Source organism: Pan troglodytes, chromosome 11, assembly GCF_028858775.2.
Source record: "Pan troglodytes isolate AG18354 chromosome 11, NHGRI_mPanTro3-v2.0_pri, whole genome shotgun sequence".
Classification (NCBI taxonomy): Eukaryota; Metazoa; Chordata; class Mammalia; order Primates; family Hominidae; genus Pan; species Pan troglodytes.
The window spans coordinates 26,418,712-26,441,246 of record NC_072409.2 but is presented as its reverse complement, the minus strand read 5'-3'; the positions used below and the strand labels follow the sequence as shown (position 1 = coordinate 26,441,246).

The 22,535-nt window shown below is 42.6% G+C and overlaps 1 protein-coding gene across 14 annotated transcripts in view; it reads right to left on the bottom strand.

Annotated features, from left to right (window-relative positions):
• Nucleotides 1-566: 566 nt before the first annotated feature.
• Nucleotides 567-22,535, bottom strand: part of SUSD1 (sushi domain containing 1) — a 135,178-nt gene continuing 113,209 nt past the window's right edge. For 2 of the 14 annotated variants that reach the window (XM_016961432.4, XM_063788410.1), the window contains 4 exons: nt 18,318-18,576; nt 12,242-12,281; nt 1,651-1,744; nt 567-1,276 (listed from right to left, as the gene is read on the bottom strand). In XM_016961432.4, coding sequence (XP_016816921.1) covers nt 1,276; nt 1,651-1,744; nt 12,242-12,281; nt 18,318-18,576 — 394 coding nt within the window. In that variant the 3' untranslated portion in view covers nt 567-1,275. Of the gene's footprint in view, nt 1,277-1,650; nt 1,745-1,764; nt 1,950-11,997; nt 12,193-12,241; nt 12,282-18,317; nt 18,577-20,178; nt 20,830-22,535 lie in introns of those variants that run through there. The other 12 variants (XM_063788414.1, XM_063788416.1, XM_016961435.4 and 9 more) reach the window with 9 other exon arrangements.

Here is a 22,535-nt window from a genome sequence, read left to right as displayed (position 1 = left end):
TTGAAACCACCCTGGCCAACATGGTGAAACTCCACCTCTACTAAACATACAAAAATTAGCTGGGCATGGTGGAGGGGTGGGGGGCGTAGTCCCAGCTACATGGGAGGCTGAGGCAGGAGAATCACTTGAACCCGGGAGGCAGAGGTTGCAGTGAGCAGAGATCACACCACTTCCCTCCAGCCTGGGCAACAGAGTGGGAGTCCATCTCAAAAAAAAAAAAAAAAAAAAAAAGGAAAGAATGCCAATTCATGATTTAAAAGTAAAATCAAATAGACTCCATCTGTCAACTTAGCATATTCACAGTAGGCCCAGCACCGCTTATATCTAATGTTTCATGGTTCATAATGTAGTAACATTCACAGTTACTGAAGTTTAGATAAAAGAAGTGTCACCCTCTATGGCAACCCCTCCCCTGAAACACACATGGACTCTAGTCTGGCCATGGGCTCAATACCGTTTTAAGCATTGTTACTACACTACCACCAAATCTCAGTTTCTAACAGGGGGCAAAGAGCATTTTTAGAAGACGCTTAGTAACAGAAAAATTAACCAAGGGAAGAACAATCTTAATTACGGGATATTTTTACTGGAATGTAGACATTACTTTTGAATATATAGGACAATAGAAATTGCATCAAAGCAATGCTGCCTAACAGACACAGCAGGAAACTTATTGGCATGGCCAGGCTAGTATATTTTCTCATTAGTATATCAACTAATTATAGGAAAAGTACTGTTTCTAAAGTGCTTGAAACATTTGCCTATGTCACTGTTCTCTTTTTCAATGACTTCCTTCATAAAGTCAAACTCTAGCCCAAACTTAAGCCCATCTCACTGCATATTGTAAAGAATGGATTCTGAATGAATTAACAGAAATGCTGATATAGGAGGTTGCAGAGATTCTCTTGCAGTCAATGTCTAGAGGAGCTGACCCTCAGGCATCACTCAGAGGAAGTCCCAGCCAAGATTCACAGATCTGTATGTAGCCTTTGGTCAATATCACAGTGTACATCAGGAGTCTCAAGTTCATTGCACAGAACTGGTCCTGTAGCAGGGAAGACTCAGAATTCCTGAGTTTTCTCCTTATGGGTGACTCCTCAGGGATAGCCACCATCTTAAATCCAGGAATGGGGCCCAGCTGGGAATGGAGAAAGTTGCAGGCCCACATGCTCCCTGGACGGAAGTCACACGGAGCCTCTGTGCAGGCACCTGAGAAGCTGCCAGAACACCTGCCCCAGCAGCAGTGCATCCTCCCCACTCAGTGTCCATCTGCCATCTAGACATGGAGGAGGAAAAGAAAAGAGACAAATATGAACACAACTTTGGTTTTCCCACTGTGCATCTCTATGCACAGCTCACACGCACACCCATGGGAGGAGGCGAGGGGGAGCAGCATGGAAGCTCAGCCACCCTCTGTGTGTGGCCAGGGCAGCCATCACTGGTCCTGCTCTTTTCCTGGGAAGGCATCCCCCATGCTACCTGGAGGTACAGGGTTAGTCATGCCTTTCACCGCTGAGTGTGCTCTGCTGAGCCAAGGACAACCTCCACCCACACTCCCTTTGACTCCCCTCATCCCCAGCTGTTCTTCATGACTCTGACCCATCCTCCCCTCCATTCCAGTCATTTCTCAAAAATGACACCCTCACATACCACACCGCTGAGAAGGAGAGGAATGTGAGAATGATCACAACAGCCAGGGAACCCAGTCCAACACCCGCCATCTGCAGCAGCATGAGTGACGAATCTGTGGGACAAAACCACAGGCTTAGCCCAGAGTGCACGGCATCACCACCTCCCAGGAGGCACACACCCCACTGTGCTCAATCCATTTTAACCCAGAGCTTGGCCCCATTTAACAAAGAATCCCAAGAATGCCCAACATGCCTGTGTGTCCCCTGAGTTGGCCCTGTGGATATGCAGCCTCAGGAAATTACAGTTACAAGGTATTTCTGAAAAGGAAGTGTAAAGCCAGACCATGTTAAAGTTACAAGGGAGAAAACAGCTAATCTTGTTGAGCATACAAATACTACGCAACGTGTTACATTTTTTGTTGGTCCTATAGCAATCAATTACATTTCATAGATTTTTATGGGCCGTTTTCTTTTGCATGGAGGGACAAGTCATTATGATATTATTTGAATTTGGTTTCCAAAACTGATAGCCCTGATGGTCAGATATAGCAAAGGAATATCCTTTGTTGAGTCACCTGTCATTTTCTCCATACCTCAACAAGGGTCATACTTCCCTGCTCAGGTCAGCAGGTTTACTGAGAGGATAAAATAAGAAAATTGATGTAAAAGTACTTTGAAAGACATACTTTCTATTTGGGGACCATCACATGCCAACTCCAGGGAGATCCCCGATTATAAACTAAAAAACACTCACAGTTGAGTTGCACATGTGGGCCAAGTGACTGACTTAGAGAATCATGTTCTAGATTAGAGCAAAAATTTCATTTTAATTTGCAAACACTTACTTAGCACTTACTATGTGCCAGACACTGTTCCAAGCACCTCACAAATATTCACTCATTTAGGCTTCTAACCAGCCTTCACATTGGGTACTATTATTATTCCCTTAAGGAACCAAGGTGGGAGTGGCTAAGTACAACTCAGGTCTTTACAGCCAGGTTAAGAGGAGTGCATTTCTATTGGAAACTCAGTACAGTACCTGGCACTAGTAAAACCAGCCATAGAATACACCTTGTGTTAAACAGCCCTGCAGAACTTGAAACCGCCTTTTTAAAAATTATAACTGAGAAAATTATAACCGTGAAAAAGATCTGACCTAACTGACTCCATCTTGCTTCTAACCTCCAAGTTGCCCCTGTTCATTCCTGGGCGTAGGCTGAACTAACTTTGGGAGGAACTCAGTTTATATTTCAACTTTGAAACAAAGACGATAATAGCCCTTTCCCCAAACAAATCCCCATCCTGTCTGGGGACTAGACTGCCTTTGCAAGACTAATAAATTAGCCATGAGATTAGAAATTATGGTTTAGGGGTCCTGCAGCTGGAAGCTGCAAGATTCTGAACTGCTCAAATTGCTCCTAGGGCTAACATCACTATTGCAAAACCTAAGATCAGTGCTTGAGATATTTTCCAGACCCTGCACTCCATGGATCGGCTGGCATCACCCAGATCCATAAACCAGCTCATCTGATCTTGCGGCCCCCAACCAGAAATTGACTCAGTGCAAGAGGACAGCTTCGACTCTGTGATTTCATCTCCAACCCAACCAATCAGCACTTCTGACTCACTGACCCCCCATCCCCTACCCCCTACCCACTAAGTTATCCTTAAAAACCCCATCCCCGAATTTTCAGGGAGACTGATTTGAGTAATAATAAAACTCCAGTCTCCCATACAGTCGGCTCTGTGTGAATTAAGCTCTTTATTGCAATTCCTCTGTCTTGATACATCAGCTCTGTCTAGGCAGCAGGCAAGGAAAACTCATTGGGCGGTTACTAATTCTCAAAAAGTGCTGCCAAGAGCCTTTCTAGAAAACATGGCTTATATTATTTGGTTGCTTTTAGTCTATAGAAGAAAAATGGTCTTGACACTTTAAGAAGCTAGATTACTTATTTTGTTTTATTTTATTTTTATTTATTATTATTTTTTGAGACAGAGTCTTGCACTGTCACCCAGGCTGGAGTGCAGTGGCATGATCTCGGCTCACTGCAACCTCCACCTCCCGGATTCAAGCGATTCTCCTGCCCCAATCTCCCTAGTAGCTGGGACTGCAGGTGTACTCCATCACGCCCAGCTAGTTTTTGTATTTTAGTAGAGACAGGGCTTCACCATGTTGGCCAGGCTGGTCTCGAACTCTTGACCTCAGGTGATCTGCCCGTCTTGGCCTCCCAAAGTGCTAGAATTATAGGCATGAGCCACTATGCCCAGCCAAGAAGCTAGATTATAAAATGGAAGGAGAAACAGTGATTAAGTGAAGAATTAGTAAAGAAAAAATATTAGGAGAGTGACTTGAATTGCAAGACAGTAAAACAGTGCAGTATTAGAATAGGAATGAATACATTGGAACAAAATAGCCTAGAAACAAATCCAAGCATATCAAATACTTTCAAAGCTTGAATACTGGAGTCAGATGTCCAAGTCTTTATCTGAACACCACCACTGCCTGTGTGACTTTGTGCAAGTTATTCATCCATTCTGTGCCTCAGTCCCCACACTGAGGGATGCTGTAATAACATGGGAATGATAGCAATACTACCCACCTCTAGGTAGTGGGAGAAATCAGTGAGTTAGTACAGGTTGAAACAGTGCCTGGCACAGAATAAGCAATAAGCAAATGTTAGCTATTGTTAATTATTATTGTTTTTGTTGTTTTGATACTGTTTCAGATCATTGGGGAAATGATAAATTTTTCATAACCAGTGCTGAGAAAATTGGCTAACCATTTAGAATCAAATAATTTTGATCACTAGAGCTTACACCATATATCAAAATAAAATCCAGATGGATTACAGACTTAAACTGAAACCTAAAAGGATTAGGAAATGTTAGTGAATATTTACCTAATATTAAAGGGGGTAAGAAATTTCTAAGCATATTCGTTAACACAGAAACCTTAAGAGAATGAGAGATTTAACCACTTTAAAAAGCATGCACTTCTTATACCAAAAACTACCATAAGCAAGATTAAAAGGCAAATGGCAAGCTGGATAAAATATCTAGAATAATGGGCAAGAAGTTAACATACAGAGAGTGTTACAGATTAATAAAGACATACCTCAATAGCGAAATGAGAAAATTCTATGAAAAGGTAAATCACATGAAAAACATGATTACAGATGATCAATAAAACTTTGAGCAAATGCTCTCTTACAAGTAATAAAAATGCAAATTAAGGCATTAAGATGCCATCTTTGTGCATGACTCAGAAACATTTTTTTAAATGCCATCTTGGTGGACTAATTAACTAGATTTGTTTTGTTTTGTTTTGTTTTTAAGAGAAAACACAATTCTGGAGATGAACGGGGGAGCTGGTACTTTACTGCACTGGTATTTCATCCAATCTACCCAGTATTCCTTCCAATTTCTGACATCAATTTTTTTTCTGTGTATTTTTTCCTCTACACTTTTACCCTCTGTATATTTTAATCACTGATTGATGAATATGTTGAACTGAAGATGACTGTGGACAGAGATCCATATCATGCATATTCTTGGGTTTGATTTCAACTCATCAATAATTGTTAATGAGTTGATATCAACTGTGCATAGCCATTCAGCTTGTTTCTAAACCCACATACAGCTCTCATGTCCCCACATTGTCCACAAGGACATTATTGTTTGTTGAAGTCTATAAAATACATTATGCGTGCCATATTTCCCTGACCAATTACTGACTCTGTGCAAGAAGAAATGGAAAGCAATCTGACCTAATCTGCTCTTAAAGCTCCTGACTCCCGGGAACTGCTGTTTTTTCTACCAGGGATACACAAGCCATCACTTGAAGACCTTGCTTTGCCTTGACTTCAAGTTACCATCATCTACACTTCTGGTGGTTCTTCCTTTGTACAATGTTCCTTGTTCTTTGCTCATCTCTAGTACTCTTACATCTCTCCATTTTCTTCAAGGTTTATTGAAGATCATTTGCAATGGTTTATCCATCTCATGTGAAAATTGTATGAACCTGCCAGAATACGCTACATCCATGTTGGAAGACTTGAACCTATGTAGGGTAGCGAGCTCTTTTCTTTCTTCTAACTATCCCCTCACAAACAAAGAGGACAAAAGCTAAGTAGGAGTTAAGGAAGCTGACTTTCACTTGACCATCCACCAGCAGGATCTACCTGGGCACAACTATTCCTTACTCTAGACATAGTATTGGAAAACCATCTTTATTTATTCTGCATAGCACAATTTGGGTTTGGCTCCAGGAATGATTCTTGCTGGTAGATCAGTTCCTGGTTATATGTCTTTTTGTCTACTTTGCATATATACTCTAAAAATCTGAGTCAATCTAATCAAGAGTGCTCACAAGTGTTGCCACACAAGCTTCTTTAGAGACTTTCCTCATTAATTCCTTAATAAGAAAATTTACAACTGGCAAATTTGAATTGTATTTTCTATAGCCTCACCATCCTTTGGTTACCCTACCTTTCCATGGTCTCATGCCAGAGAACCATGTTTATTTTTCTTCTGAATCACTTGTAGAATATTTTTTTACAAACCCAAGTGAATCATTCATGTGTTATATCCCAGATCAGTTACTCAATCTTGGAGAAAGTAAGTCCATTAAGACTAAACTTCACCATTCTCTTTATGGTGGCTCCCTCAAGAGAGCTAGTGCTCAGGAGGAGTGATGGGGCCTTGCTGGACTTATCTTTAACCCCTTCCCTGATAGAAATATCACATGCTGAAGAGGAAGTTAGAAAGGCCCTATTTCTACTCTCAGACTTTGTGACAGCTTGAGGACGCTCCATGGGTGTGGACATTTTTTCTTGAATATACACGGGCATGGTCACTTCCTGAAAGCACCAATTCTGTTCTCCAAATGGTAAATAATAATAATAATAATAATTAGCACAGTGACTTCTATTTACTGTGTTAAATTTTTCTTTGCTATTCTAGGGTCTTCTCACTTGAATTCCATTCAGAGCCAAAGATGGCAAAGGAAATCAAAGTGGAAAACTAATTTAAAGATTAGTTTAAAGATTAATTTAAAGATTAATGCTTGATACATTAGCAACACTGTTATATTCCATTTTTATTGCAGTTTAACAAATCACCATAAACTTAGGTAGCTTTAACCCATTTATGAGCTCAGAATTCTGTGGGTGGTAAGTTCAGGCACATTGTGGCGGGTTCTCTGCTCAGGGCCTGTATTAGTCCCTTCTCACACTGCTATAAAGAACTACCTGAGACTGGGTAATTTAAAAGAAAAGAGGTTTAATTGACTCACAGTTCCACAGGGTGTACAGGAGGCAAGGCTAGGGAGGCCCCAAGAAATGTACCATCAAGGCGGAAGGTGAAGGGGAAGCAGGCACAGTCTTCACATGGCCAGAGCAGGAGAGAGAGAGAGTAAAGGAGGAAGTGCTACACACGTTCAAACAACCAAATCTCATGAGAACTCTATCATGAGAACAGCAAGGGGGTAATTCATTCCCATGATTCAGTCATCTCCCACCAGGCCCCTCCTTCAATACATGGGGATTACAATTCGACATGAGATTTGGGTGGGTACATAGAAGAAAACCATATTAGGGCCTTACGAGGCTAGAATCAAGGTCTCAGGTGGACTGAACTTCTTTCTGGAGGCTCTGGAGAAGAAGCTGCTTCCAAGCTCATTCAGGTTATTGGCTACATTCAGTTCCCTGCTGCTATGGTTTGAGTTTATATCCTCTGAAACTCACTTGAAATTTAATCCTCAATGTGGTGGTGTCAGGAGTTGGGACCTAGTGGGAACTATTTGGGTCACGGGGTTGGAGCCCTCATGAACAGATTAATGCCCTCTCTCAGAGGTGAGTGAGTTCTTGCTCTGGAGGGGCTATATTACCAGGGGGCTAGTTGTTATAAAAATGAGTCAACTTCCTAGACTCTTTCTTGCTTCCTGTGTCATCACATGATCTCTTTGTATATACCTGCTGGCTTTTCCACTTCTCTACCATTGTTCTGGTGAGCATGTAGCCCTCACCAGAAGCAGGCCAGATGCAGTACTATGCTCTTGAACTTCCCAGCCTACAGACTCATGAGCTAAATAAACCTCTTTTCTTAATAAGTTACCCAGCCTCCAGTATTCTGTTATAGCAACACAAAACAGACTAAGACACTTGCAGTTATAGGACTAGGGTCCCCATTTTCTTACTGGCTGCAGCCAGGCCTTGCTCAGCTCCTTCTGTTAAGCTGCACTCCTTGCCATGTGGACCCCTCCATCTTCAAGCTGCAGGAGAATTTCCCTATGTCAAATCCATCTCATTCTTTGAAGCTCCAACTTCCCCTATCTCTGACCTCTAGATCCAGATTTAAAGGGCTCCTGTGATTAGGTCAAGCCTATCTGGATAATCTCCCTATTCGGGAGCTTAAGTACATCTCCAAAATCCCTTCACAGCAATACCTAGAACAGTCTTTGAATGAATAACTGAGAGAAGGTAGATGTATACCAAAGACAAGGAATTTGGGAACCATATTAGAATTCTTCCCATCACAACTATAAAGGTTTAAAATGATTGTGTGCATGTATATATGTACATATATACACATATATGTACATATACAGTAAATACATATGTATACATACACACTAGGTTTATATCTTGATGTAAGTCTTCTCTGGCTTATTTGATAAGTATTGCACCTCCTATGCTTCATTTCCCATAAAACTAACTGCTGCTTCCTCAGTAATCATTCAGCCCAATTCAGTGCATTCTGATTGAACACCTAATGCATGCCAGGCTCTGTTCCTCCTCTTCAAATGCCCTTCAAGGGTGTAAAATCTAGTAGTAGAAGACAGACAAAACAAGTGCACACCCATTGCTCTAAAATATAGCAGAATAGCCAAAGAGGGGCAGATCCTGCCCTGTTGAGAAAATTTAAAAAGCTTCAGGGAGGAAAGGGCATTTGATTTTAATCTTGAAAAACAGGTGGGATAAGCAGAGATTCACAGGTGGGTGATCAGGAAATCCAGATGGAAGTCGTCAAGTAATTATATGAGCAAGGACATTAAGAGGAGAAAGTATGGGCCATAGCCAGAAAACAGCTGGAACATTGGTTTGAATGGAGAAGAATAAAAGATGTAATTAGAAGGGTATGTTTGTGTCAAATAGAGGACTTGGAAGCCAAACTGAAAAATAATGGAGGACCACAGAAGCAGAGGAAACAAAATTAGTTCTGAGTTTAGAAACAAGTCAGGTGGTGGTGTGTAGGCTGGAATGACGAGGGAAATTCTGAACTCTTGTGATGGGAGATGAGGAAGGAGGATTTGCCCGTCATCCCTGCTACAGGTAGGAAGGCCTATGCTCAGGGAGTGAACACAGAAATGAAAATCAGAGAGGCGTGCCCAAGGTGCTAAATGTGGGCTGAAAGAGAAAAAGGAGTAGTCCCGAATAACTCAGAGGTTTCATGCTTACAACTGGAGAATGTTCCCTGATTACAGCTTATTATCACCTCACATATATAAAATGACCTTGCTTTGTGACTCAAGAAATCACAGACTCATAATACTCTGTGGCTGGAAAGGATCTCAGAGATCCCAGAGAGAGGGCGACTGAGAACTGGCCAAGTTAAATACTATTTCAAAGACACTTGGCTGATTAGTAGCAGAAGACTCAGGCAAGTAAGCCCAGGCCTCTGCATCTTCCATCAAACCGACTGCTGGTTTCCTGATCATCTTTACAAAGCTCTTCTAGGGGCAATATGCGAAAGGTAAATAGCATAATTTGTCACTGGGCAAAGGCCAGAACGGGGCTGAGCCTTGGCACGAGTGAACTGGCACCATTTCAGGACTAATTTAGATCTCGGTTCTCTGCAAATTACTTTCTGAAATGGCAGTCTCCAGACTTTTTTGAAAAAGTAGACTGCCCAAGATGGGTGCACAACACAGGTAAATGTTATACATAAAAAAGTATTGCTAGAATTGCCTTCAGAATTTCCACAGAACAGTGTTTTTCCTATTATCTTCCAGAGATTTCCAGTGGTTTAATTTCAAAGGCTCAAACTCTCCTTCAATATTGGTTCTCAAGCTGAGGGGAAACCAGAGCACTGCCAAAGCCACTTAGATATTTTCAAAGCAAAATCCTCCCTGTTAATTTAATCATAGCAGAATGACTGCAGCCAGCTCTTTGGCGATTTCTTCTACCCAGTTTGAATGTCTTCCAATCATAGCAAACAGCTGCTGAGTAGAGTGGATTCTGGAAGCTATTATTTCTGTGTCTGGAAGCTTTGTCATCTTAATTATTCTGATAAAAGCATCTCTTTTCCTCGTGAGAACGCCATGCCCAATCCTAGAGCTTCAGGGGATGGACTGGCAAAAAAAAATTTATGAATGTTGGAATGTGTGGCTGTTTCTCGTGGCCTTCATTAAAGTCCTACAAGTAAAGGGACTTGGCCCATCTGCACACAGAAACAGGACAGCACCCATCTTTGTCAAGAGGGGCCCTCACTGCCTGGTCATCAGCAATCCAAGATGGCTGACAGTCAGGTAACCCGCCTTGCACCCTGCTGAAACGCCAAGTCCTCTACCCTTGTTGCAGTTGGTTTGAGCAGAGGTAAAAAGATGAAAATAAGATCAGGAGAGAAGCAGACAAATTGAGGAAGCCTAATTCCCCAAGCCCCTCCCAAATATTTCCTGCACAGTATTCTCTACTGACAGGATAAAAAATTCCCCATTAAAAAGTGCTATCCAGTGGAATCCTTAGGGAAGCAAGTTTATACTGGCACTTCCTCACCATGCCAGTTGATTGTTTGATGCTGCTCTGAGGCGGGGAGAGGAGGTAAAGGGTTAAACTGACACTGTGGGCTAAGGGCAGAACTTCACAGCCTGTTGCTAGGACCCACAAACCACACGGAAAAGGTCCAGATTCCAAGGTCATAAACTCAACAAGATTTCTGGTATTAGCTACAAACTAATGGAATTCCTGGGAATCAAATCCACTGGCTGGCTGCCTGTTGGTTTTAAAGAAATGTACTGTACTGCCAGGGAAATCCCGAGCCTGGAAAACAAAGACCTGTGATTGCTCAAACCCTAAGGCAATTTCCCCGCCTGGATAACTCTTCCAAGGCAAAGGTTTAAGCTATACAGCGCTCAGTAGAAATGTTCCCACTGCATCTCTAAGGAAAGGCTTTGGAGGAAATGGACAAGGGGTCCCATCAGGCAGACCCAAACTGACCACCCAAGTGACCCATTCTGCTGCCAGGGCAGGGGATGCTTGCTTGTCCTGCCCAGCAAGAGGTGATCATTGCTACGGGGCCCCCTGACCACTGTACATTACTTTATCTTTTCCTCCTTTCTAAATGAGAGTATTTATTGTGCTATTCAGTTTTCCCTCTCATATTATGTATTATGGTTTGAGATTGGTTAAATTTGCCATTTAGTCATAGATTACTTAAATAGAGCACAAGAAACACATCTGGACTTGACCAAGAGGAAGATGCTATCCCCAGGATTCCTGGTCTTGGAGCTGGATGCAGTAACGGACCCAGCTTTCAGTTGTCTTCCACTAGGGTTCCATGTGGGATCATGCATAGGATAGTTCCATTTTGTTAAGGGAAGAAGTTTTTCTTTTCTTTTTTTTTTTTTTTTTTTTTTTTTTTTTTTTTTTTGTTGTTGTTGTTGTTGAGATGGAGTTTTGCCTTTGTTGCCCAGGCTGGAGTACAATGGCGCGATCTCGGCTCACCGCAACCTTTGCCTCCCGGGTTCAAGTGATTCTCCTGCCTCAGCCTCCCGAATAGCTGAGATTACAGGCATGTGCCACCATGCCTGGCTAATTTTGTATTTTTAGTAGAGACAGGGTTTCTCCATGTTGGTCAGGCTGGTCTCGAACTCCCGACCTCAGGTGATTCGCCTGCCTCGGCCTCCCAAAGTGCTGGGATTACAGTTTTTCTTAATATTATATGTGTATGTGCACAAGCTACACAGCCGAATGGTAGTGGACTGTTGTAGCTCTTGTATTGGCTTTTCGGCATCTTTTCCTGTGCCCCATTTCTTGATAGGGATTTTGTCTCCCTTTCAGTGCAAACCAGTGGACCTATTGTTCACACTGCTCTGCCTCCAACCAGCCATGAGGAGACATAAAACCCAAGGGAGGCCAATCATCCTCGCCCATCTCCTAGTAACAGTGATTCATCCAATGGGCAGTCACTTAACCTAGCAGGAAAGAATCTTTCCCCGAATTGAAAAGCTATGTTTTCCCAGTGAAATCGGTAAGCTGCGGGAGCTTGCCATCACTCGCTCTCACATGTCCTACAGTAGAAGAAAACTAAGCCAAGTGACTCTTAGAAACAGAACTGAAACAAGAGAAAGATAGAAAGTCCCACTCACGGTGTTGGGTCCCCAGTCCCAGTTCCTGGAGCCTTCTTGGTGGGGTAGCTCTTTGTATAATTCCATAAGCTCCCATCCACTCACCCTCCTCCCATTTTTTTTCAGCTATGAAGCTTTTTGCTTAAAGTAGTATGAATTGGGTTCTGGTCACCAGTGACAATTATATAAACAGATCTCATCAATATGAACTTGATGCTGCAGAAAAGAAATAAGGACAGCATTCATAGGCAGAAAATAATTTTACCTTTCACCTGAGCCCAAACTGCACAGGAGTGTCTTCTCACCTATAAAGGAAAACATAGCAATGCATTTAACTAGGTGGCACACAGTGTCAGTTTAAAAATAGTTTGGAGGCTGAAGCCCTCTGAGTTTCAGCTTTTTCAATCTCTTAATTTGAACTAGACCTTTAAAGTCCAATCTAGCTCTAATATCTTGTGATATCACTAAGTGTTCAAGGGACCGGCGTGGGTTGCATGGACAGAAGTGACCCTACAGATCACTTCTATAGGTTTCCAACAGGTCTTGGAAAGCACATATGATAGGCCAACAACAGGAGTGACAAAAAGGACCATTCCCCTGACCAGCTCTGAGCAACTGGCATGGACCGCCTAGAGAATTATGCTGAAAAGGATTCTGAGGTCACATGTTCAGAAGGTTCAGCAAGAAGTAGTGATGCATGCTAGAGGCAAAGCTATGAGAAGTCCCAGTATATAATACTTCATCTATCTAGATGTCACTTAGCAACTTCAGTTACCCAAAATGTGTCCATGAACCAGGAAGAAAGCAACAGGGACATATATGAAAGCTCATCCATAGTAGAAGAAATCTATAGATTCAGTGGAATGAACACCTCTTCCCCCCTGTCATTATGATATGCGTATTTACCTGTTACAAATGCTGGGGACTTGCTCTGTATAAGACTTGAAAATATTCCCCAGAGGAAGCTGCATGGTGAGGGTTAGAGAAGGATCCTTCCAATGTCATTAGGAGATTCTCTTTCAAATGACAGCCTTGGGCATTCTGGTTTAGATTTTATTAATTTTTTTTTAATTTAAGCTTAAAAATTCTGAGAAAAGCTGCTGGGCACAGTGGCTCACACCTGTAATCCCAGCACTTTGCGAGGCTGAGATGAGCAGATCACCTGAGGTCAGGGGTTTGAGACCAGCCAGGCCAACATGGTGAAACCCCATCCCTACGGAAAATACAAAAATTAGCTAGGTGTGGTGGTGGGCGCCTGTACTCCCAGCTACTTGGAAGGCTGAGGCAGGAGAATCACTTGAACCCAGGAGGCGGAGATGCAGTGAGCCAAGACCACACCATTGCACTCCAGCCTGAGCAACAGAATGAGACTTCGTCTCAAAAAAAAAAAAAAAAAAAAAAAAAATTCTGAGAAAAGCTTAAAATAGCCATAAGGGTTTGAATGTGACTAACATTTGCTTTGATGCTAAGTGCAGATATTAGAAATGGAAGGTAATGTGCAAGAATAACCAGTGAAGAACGCATTTCAAGACACTGGAGAATGGAAGGGACTTCAAATAGCAAGGCCATTTGGGGGAATGGAGTATATCAAAGGAGAGAAACTGGCAGGGGCCAGGTGGAGAAGGGAGCTTATTAAACTGAAATGCCTGGATCATACTTGCATTTTATAAAACTCATGCTGGCAGTGGTATGAAGCAAGGAGATGGGTAGAATAAGAGACAGAAAGATGTGGTAGAAAAGTGATGTTCAGGCAAGAGATGACAAAGTCTGAGCAGTGCAGATGAAGGAGAGGAAAGAATGATTTTAAACAGAATTAAGGTGGTAGAATTGACATGATTTGCTGATGATCTGGACAAGAAGGTAAGAAAGAAGGAAGAGACAAGAACTATTCACAGGTTTCTGTCTTAGCAACGGGAGGCATGGCGATGCTATTTACTGGGACAGATACACAAAGGGAAAAACAAAATGGGGGCATTGGAAGACTCACACTCCCTGATTTCAAAATTTACTACAAAACTGCAGTAAACAAAACAGTGTGGTAGTGACATAAAGACAGACATATAGACCAATGGAACAGCATAGAGAACCTAGAAATAAACCCTTGCATATATGTCAAATAATTGTTAACAACAGTGCCAAGACCATTCAATGGGGAAAAGACAGTTTTTTTCAGGCTGGGCACACTGGCTCACACCTGTAATCCCAGTACTTTGGGAGGCTGAGATAGGAGAAGCGCTTAAGCCCAGGAGTTTGAGACCAGCCTGGGCAACACAGGGAGACCCCATCTCTACAAATAATTTTTAAATATTAGCCAGACATGGTGGCACACAGCTGTAGTCCCAGCTACTTGGGAGGCTGAGGCAGGAGGATCACCTGAGCCCAGGAGGTCGAGGCTGCAGTGAGCCATGATTGCACCACTGCACTCCAGCCTGGGTGACAAAGTGAAACACAGTCTCAAAAAAAAAAAAAAAAAGTTTTTTCAACAAATGGTACTAGGAAAACTGGATATCTACATATAAAAGAATGAATTTGGACCCTTACCTAATATCATATAAAAAATGAACTCAAAATGGATCAAAACCTAAATATAAGACCTCAAATTATAAAACTCTTAGAAGACAACATAGAGGAAAAGCTTCCTGAAACCGGATTTCTCAATGACTTCTTGGATATGACAAGACACAGGCAACAAAAGAAAAAATAGACAGACTGATCATCATCAAAATTTCAAGCTTTTATGCATCTAAGGACACTATGTATCATAAAAGTGCAACCCACAGAATGGGCGAAAATATTTGCAAATCACATATTTCACAAGGGATTACAGTAATATCCAGAATGTATGGAGAACTCTTAAAATTTAACAAAAACAAAAACAACCCAATTCAAAAATGAGCAAATGACTTAAATAGACATTTCTCTAAAGAAGATACACAAATGGCCGATTAGCCCGTGAAAAGGTGGTCAGCATCACTCGTCATTAGGGAAATGCAAACCAAAACCACAATAAGATGCCATCTCATGCTGGGAGTGGTGGCTCATGCCTATAATCCCAGCACTTTGGGAAGCCAAGGCAGGTGGATCGCTTGAGCCCAAGAGTTCAAGACCATCCTGGGAAACATGGCAAAATCCTGTCTCTATGAAAAATGGAAAAATTAGTCGGGTGTGATGGCATGCACCTGTAGTCCCAGCTACTCAGGTGGCTGAGGTGAGAGGATCATCTGACCCCAGGGAGGTCAAGGCTGCAGTGACCTGTGATTGGGCCACTGCACTTCAGCCTGGTAAACAAAGTGAGACCCCATCCCCCACTTCCAAAACAAAAGATGTCACCTCACTCCCTACCTTATAATAGGATGCCTATTATAAGAAACGAAAACGGAAAACAGTAAGTGTTAGCACGGACATGGACAAATTGGAAGCCCTATGCACTGCTGGTGGGAATGGAAAATGGTATAGCACTATGGAAAACAGTATGGCAGTTCCTCAAAAAATTAAACATAGAATTATCATTTGATCTCAAGTGATATCAATTCCAAGTGATATCAATTATCAAGTGATATCAATTCCACTTCAGGTATATACACAAAAGAACTGAAAGCAGGGACTGAAACAGATATTTGCATACCAATGTTCATAGCAGCATTATTCATAATAGCCAAAAGGTGGAAAATATCCCATTATTCATCCATGAATAAATGAATAAGCAAATGTGGTATACTCATATAATGGAATATTATTCAGTCTTAAAAAGGAAGGAAATTCTGACACATGCCACAACATGGGTGAACCTAGAGGACTTCAGGCTAAATGAAATAAGCCAGTCACAAAAAGAAAATACTGAATGATCCTACTTATATGAGGTACCTAGAGTAGTCAAATTCATAAAGATGGAAAGTAGGGCCGGGTGTGATGGCTCATGCCTGTAATCCCAACACTTTGGGAGGTCAAGGTGGGAGGATCACTTGAGCCTGGGAGTTTGGAACCAGCCTGGGCAACATGGAGAGACTCTATCTCTACAAGAAATAAAAATTAAAAATTAGCCAGTCATGATGGTGCACACCTGTGGTCCAAGTTAACTCAGGCAGCTGAAGCACCAGTATTGTTTGAGCCCAGGAGGTTGAGGCTGCAGTGAGCTATGATCATGCCACTGCACTCCAGCCTGGGCAACAGAGCAAGACTCTGCCTCAAAAAAAAAAAAAAAGACAGAAAGTAGAATGTTGGTTGCCAAGGGCTGTGGGAAGGAAGGAATGGGGAGTCATTTAATGGGTATAAAGTTTGTTCTGCAAGATGAAAAGAGTTTTGGACATTGGTTGCACAACAATGTGAATGAACTTAATGCTACTGAACTACACTTTAAAATGGTTAAGACAGTAAATTTTATATTGTATATGTTTTACCACAATTAAAAATTAAAATTAAATCACTACTGATTTTATTGTAATTGTCACACAAATATAGTTGAAACCCATGGGAAAGTCATCGCAATTCAAATATGTAGATCCAAATATAAATTTTTTCAAAGCCCTTTCATCTCCTTTAACATCCTAAAGAATAACCACATATTCTTCTGTTCAGCTACATGAAAGAGAGTATCAATGACATCACAGGAAAGTTTCCTATAAACCAGAATTCTTTGTGTGTGTGCGTGTGAGACAGGGTCTCACTCTGTTGCCCAGGCTGGAGTGCAGTGGCATGATCTCAGCTCAGTGCAACCTCTGCCTCCCAGGCTCAAGAAATCTCCTGCCTCAGCCTCCCAAGTAGCTAGGACTATGGGTACATACCACCATGCCTGGCTAATAAACCAGAATTCTTGTCCTAACCTCCAACTTCATTCCCTCTGTTATGAATTAAATGTCTATGCCCCTTGCTCACCACACAACCCCTGCCCCAAATTCAAATGTCGAAGCCCTAACCTACAATATGATGGTATTTGGAGGCAGGATCTTTGGGAGAGAAATAGATTCAGAAGAGGTTATAAGCCTGGAGCCCTCATGATGGGATAAGTGTCCTAATAAATAGAGGAAGAGCAATCAGAGCTCTCCCCTCCCCACTCCATCCCCACCACGTGAGGACACTGTAAGAAGGCGGCTGTCCACAAGCCAGGAAGAGAGTCCTCACTGGGGAACTGAATCAGCTGGCACCTTGATCTTGGGCTTCCCAGCACAGACTGTGAGAAATAAATGTCTGTTGCCCAAGCTACCCAGTCTACCATATTTCACTATAGCAGCCCAAGTTGACTAATATACCCTCCCCAACCAAAGTCTTAACCTAGGACAGTAGATCTCTGAACCATCTCTAAATTGCACTCATGTTGTACTGCCAGTGTTTTGTCTATGGCTAAAAACTCCAAGTCAGAAACCCCAAGTAATTTTCTAATGAAAAGGCCTTGTCTAAGCTGTAAATATCTTTTTGGTAAGTTCAGGGCAATATATTTCTGGGCTTTAACTTTCCTTTCTTTATTCCTCCATTATTGTCACAAAGCGCTGCTAGACATCTTTGATACTTGAACAGTCTTACAAGTAACTATTGGTTTCATAGCAAGCATGTTCGTGACACATTACATTTGCATCCCACACAGAATTTAATAGAGTGTCTCAGTTTTAAATATGTGATAAACCTTACACTCAAGATGACAACATACTTTTATCTCAAATTCATCAGTCAAGAGCTGCTTGTATTAGTATTAATATAATCCTTCTAGTTTTCATTACTGGCCCATATGAATTTACAACAAGCTTAGGGTTCTCCTAGGTCAACCATCACAATTGTTCTTCCAGATCTTCCATCCCTGACTGATGAATGCAGCTCCATGATGTTTCCTAATTATCTAATGAATATTGAGTTCCACGTCTCAGGAAAGAACCACTGCTGGAAGAGCTTTCTAGGGACTGTAGAAGGGAAAGTGGGACCTATGCCATAGCTGCGGAAGGGATGTAAGCAAAAACAGCCCAGTGCTGTGCTTAATCTTCGGCTTCCCAGGAGAATGAGAGAAGCAGCAGCCTGGCAGGGGCACAAGGAAGTTAACAGAGAATCTAGATGTTTCTTTCCAACTTAGACTTCAGCAGTGCAATAGAATGAGGGCATCTGTAAAGCTTAAGAGTAAAAACAAAAACCAGGTCAGTCCAAATGTCGATTCAGCAAGGTCCCCAGGTGGTTCAGAATCCGTATCATCTGTAAGGGTTTCACCTGTCCCTTCTTCATAAAGGCAAAGTATTCACAAACATTTTGCGATTGTTACATGCAGTGACCCTCTCATATACTTGGAAAATAAATGTTCAAACATTTAAATGTCATGCGAAGAAGAAAATACAGAGTTCACAAGAGCTTGGAAAGAAAGATACCTTATTCCATTCACTTGTGATTCGTAATATAATGCAGTAATCACTCCCTCTTTTCAAGGGTGCATTATAATATTCCCCATAGTACAGCCTGTCTCCTATAGGTATCTCCATGGCATCATCTGGAACATCTTTGGCCAGTAGTTCTGCAGCCACGTATCCATCAGCATCAGAGGCGTTGCTAAAGAAGGAGGAAGCGCCTTCAGAATCACAAGAAAATGTGCTTTGGAGGGCCAAGGGAAGCACTAACACCTGATATGAACTGGAAGAAAAAAGGAGAAGTGTCCATCAGACCCTTGCATGGGGAGGTCATTCATTCATTCATATTTATTGAGCACCTGCTATGAGACAAGCCTCTTTCTTTGTTTTTTTGTTTTTTGTTTTTTTTGAGATGGAGTCTTGCTCTGTCGCTAGGCTGGAGTGCAGTGGTGCAATCTCGGCTCACTGCAACCTCCATCTCCCGGGTTCAAGCAATTCTCCTGCCTCAGCCTCCCAAGTAGCTGGGACTACAGGTGCATGCCACCACGCCCAGCTAACTTTTGTATTTTTAGTAGAGATGGGGTTTCACCATGTTGGCCAGGCTTGTCTCGATCTCTTGACCTCATGATCCACCCGCCTCGGCCTCCCAAAGTGCTGGGATTACAGGCGTGAGCCACTGCGCCCAGCTGAAATAAGCCTCTTTCTAGGCACTGGAGACAGGACACTAGAAAAGAAAAAGTCTGGGTCCATGTGGGATTTACAGTCTGACGGCTCCAACCATCATGGAATTCCAGTTTGAACCTAAAGGGTTAATGCCAGACGACACAGGGCAAGGGACCTCTCCAAGTTCTGGCTGCAGAGAGATGCCAAGTACATCCTCTTTAACTGGGAGAAGTTGTTGCAAGTATCACTGCCCTGTGTGTGTGTCATAAAGTTGACCTGATCAGTGATTTTCACGTGGGCAAATAAAGCCCAACTGTGGAAAGGGTTAGCAGTCACATGGAGACCGAGTGCCTACCGCAGTGAATGTACTAAGTCCGGAAAAAAGGCTGCAGACAATCATGTGGTGACCTGAAACAGAACTCATGTGATTTACATCCCCTACTGTTCATGGGCTGATACCAAAGTTCATGTGAAATAAATGAGACGCCAAGAGTGCAGAGTCACCATGAGTTAATCTAGTCTGACAACACCCTGAAACAGCCAGAACAGTAATATGTCGTGTATGCACTGTAAAAACTGTTCCCCAATTGTGGACAGAAAAACACACTAACAAATGGGTATTGTTTTTGTTATGTGTTTCATTATTTGTCCCATCAAATAGAAAGCCTGGCAGTGAAAGGACATGTGAGAATAAAAATGCACTGAGAATGAATCACACTTCCCTTCTATTCCCATCTATCTGGTACTTAGCTCCTGCCTCTAGTACCATGTTGAGCATCTGCTGTCTCTGTCAGGCTTGATAGCAGGGATCTGAACGACTGACTCTTGTATTCTTGCAAATCCTTGCACGGTTCTTTGGTAATGATAGCTCCCCAACCCCCGCCCCACCCCTCCGCCAACAGCAATGACTGATTCTTGAGTTGAAATTTCAGAAAAGAGGGAAAGCATACATCAGCGTGAAATATAATTAGGGTAATTTCCAAAACTCATTAGGCCATGTAATTCTATTTTACCAGTAAATTTGAACTTCCTGCTTCACATGTCAAACGCCCTATCTCCTGCTTCCTAAAAGCCCATGAATCACTAGGTTAAGAAGAGGGAGTCCTCCTCCACAGTGGGTGTTGTATATGGAAAGTCTCCCCCCACCACGTTCCCAAACATCCTAGGTATCCTCAGGGCCCTGATTTTCTTTCTTTTCTTTTCTTTTCTTTCTTTCTTTTTTAAGAAGGGAGTCTTGCTCTGCTGCCCAGGCTGGAGTGCAGTGGTGTGATCTCAGCTCACCGCAACCTTTACCTCCCAGGTTCAAGCGATTCTTCTGCTTCAGCCTCCTGAGTAGCCGAGACTACAGGCACTCGCCACTATGCCCGGTTAATTTTTTTTGTATTTTTAGTAGAGATGGGGTTCCACCATGTTGGCCAGGCTGGTCTTGAACTCCTGACCTCTTTAGCTGGGAGAAGTTGTTGCACGTATCACTGCCCTGTGTGCCCACCTCTGCCTCCCAATGGGCTGGGATTACAGGCGTGAGCCACTGTGCCTGGCCCAGGGTCCTGATTTTCATAAAGTCTTGGCTCACTTTCAGCCAAGGGCTTTCTACAAAAGAGACAAAGTAAAACCCGCAGGGCAATAAGTTGTCACCACCAGTAAACATTTATTAAGCATCCACTGCCTATGGGGAACACCTGTAACAACAAACTTGCCGGGAGACTTGAAGACATCCCTACATCATAGCCACAGGTAAGAAAGTAAATGTTGCAGCACCTCCATGCGGTCCGTAAGTACATCTTCAAATCCCTCTCATCTTTCCATGCAGGTGGTGGTGGTCAAGAGCAAGGTCGAGGCTCACCTGTGCCCATTTGGTTCCGTACATTGCTCACTAGAGGCATCAACGACAGAGTATGAAGCAGCTCCCCAATTAGCCTGACCGTAATCACCTGTGTTGCTTGATTATTATACAAATTCCCCGACCTCATCCCGACCTACTGAATCGAAATCTCTACGAGTAGATTCTGGGAATTTGTATCGCTGGTAAAGCTCCCAGGTGTTTCCTATAATCTGGCAGCGTGGGAGACACGAGCATTAAGGGAACCCAGCAACAGGCTCCATCCTCTGCCTAACATCAGCAACCTCAGCAGAGACTTGGTCCCAGGGACCTTGCTCCATTATGTACCCGAAGACACTGTCCCTAAATGGTGCACAAAGCAGACTCAGGCCTGTCTCACACACTGGCAAAGCTGCTGCCCCCCAGCTCAAACCAGGAGTCAGGCTTAGGAAAACCACCCTGCCTGCTGGTAATTAGCCATGTGATGTTAAAGAAGCAGCTGTGGCTGTTTGGAATATGACTGTTCTGGAAGGACTTTTCTCCTCTTTTTCACCACCACACTCCCTCGAATGACTCACAGTTCTCCACTTCCTGTTTTGGAGGCGCTGGCCGGCATATAGCCACAAGGGTAAGCTGTCATTTGGCTTTTCTTTTGCATTATGTCATTATTTGACATAAATATCACATTTGTTCTTGCAAATGCTCTCAGGAAGTGACATCACAACTTCTGTTCTCTTTATAATGACAGAATTACAATGCCTTCTGGTAGCTTGTCAAGAATCAGAACAATTTATACAGTGTCCATCCCTGGAAAGATCTTTGCACATTTACTGAACTTAAATGAATATAAAAGCAGGAAAACCCTAAGTTTTATTATAAATGGATATACAGATAATATCGCCAGACTTTCTTTTTTGTAATTTTATAATATCTCACTTTTTTTTTTTTAACCTTGATTTTACCGAAGGGTCAGCAGAGACAAAGGCAATGTTGGTGAGGCCATGTACATTTTCAGCTCCTTGACCTGGTACTGTGAGCAAGCTGTTCATCTCTCCATGCCAACCTCAATCTTCCTCTCTAAAAAAGGGACTGATGCTACTTTCCTAATCCTGCCATGACCTTTGCAAATAAAACACTTAACTGAACACACTGTAGTCCTCCAACTGAGGTAAATTAATTCCATCCTAATGCCATCTGGAATCCCAGAAGCAGTCATTAATTATACAGTGTCTTGCCCGTAACTCAATACATGAAAAGACAAAAAGATTTACCTAAATGATCTTTTCAGAAACCACTGCACACCCCCCAAGATCAGCCTTACATAAAGGGCAACATATTCTGCCTTTGGGAAATGAAACGATGCCCCTGACCCACCATCCATAAAGGATGTACTACGAAACATGAGTGCAAAGGACAATCCTGACATGTCCTAACATGCAACCAACGTTTACCCAGGGACCAAAGGAATGGATGTAATTTCTTGAGCTAAACTGCCCAAATGCTTGTATATAGGGTCCTTTAGAAGTCTCTCTATGTGGCCAGGTGCGGTGGCTCACGCCTGTAATCCTAGCACTTTGGGAGGCTGAGGCTGGTGGATCACCTGAGGTCAGGAGTTCAAGACCAGCCTGACCAACATGGCAAAACCTCGTCTCTACTAAAAATACAAAAATTAGCCAGGTGTGGTGGTGCATGCCTATAATCCCAGCTACTCAGGAGGCAGAGGAAGGAGAATCACTTGAACCCAGGAGGTGGAGGTTGCA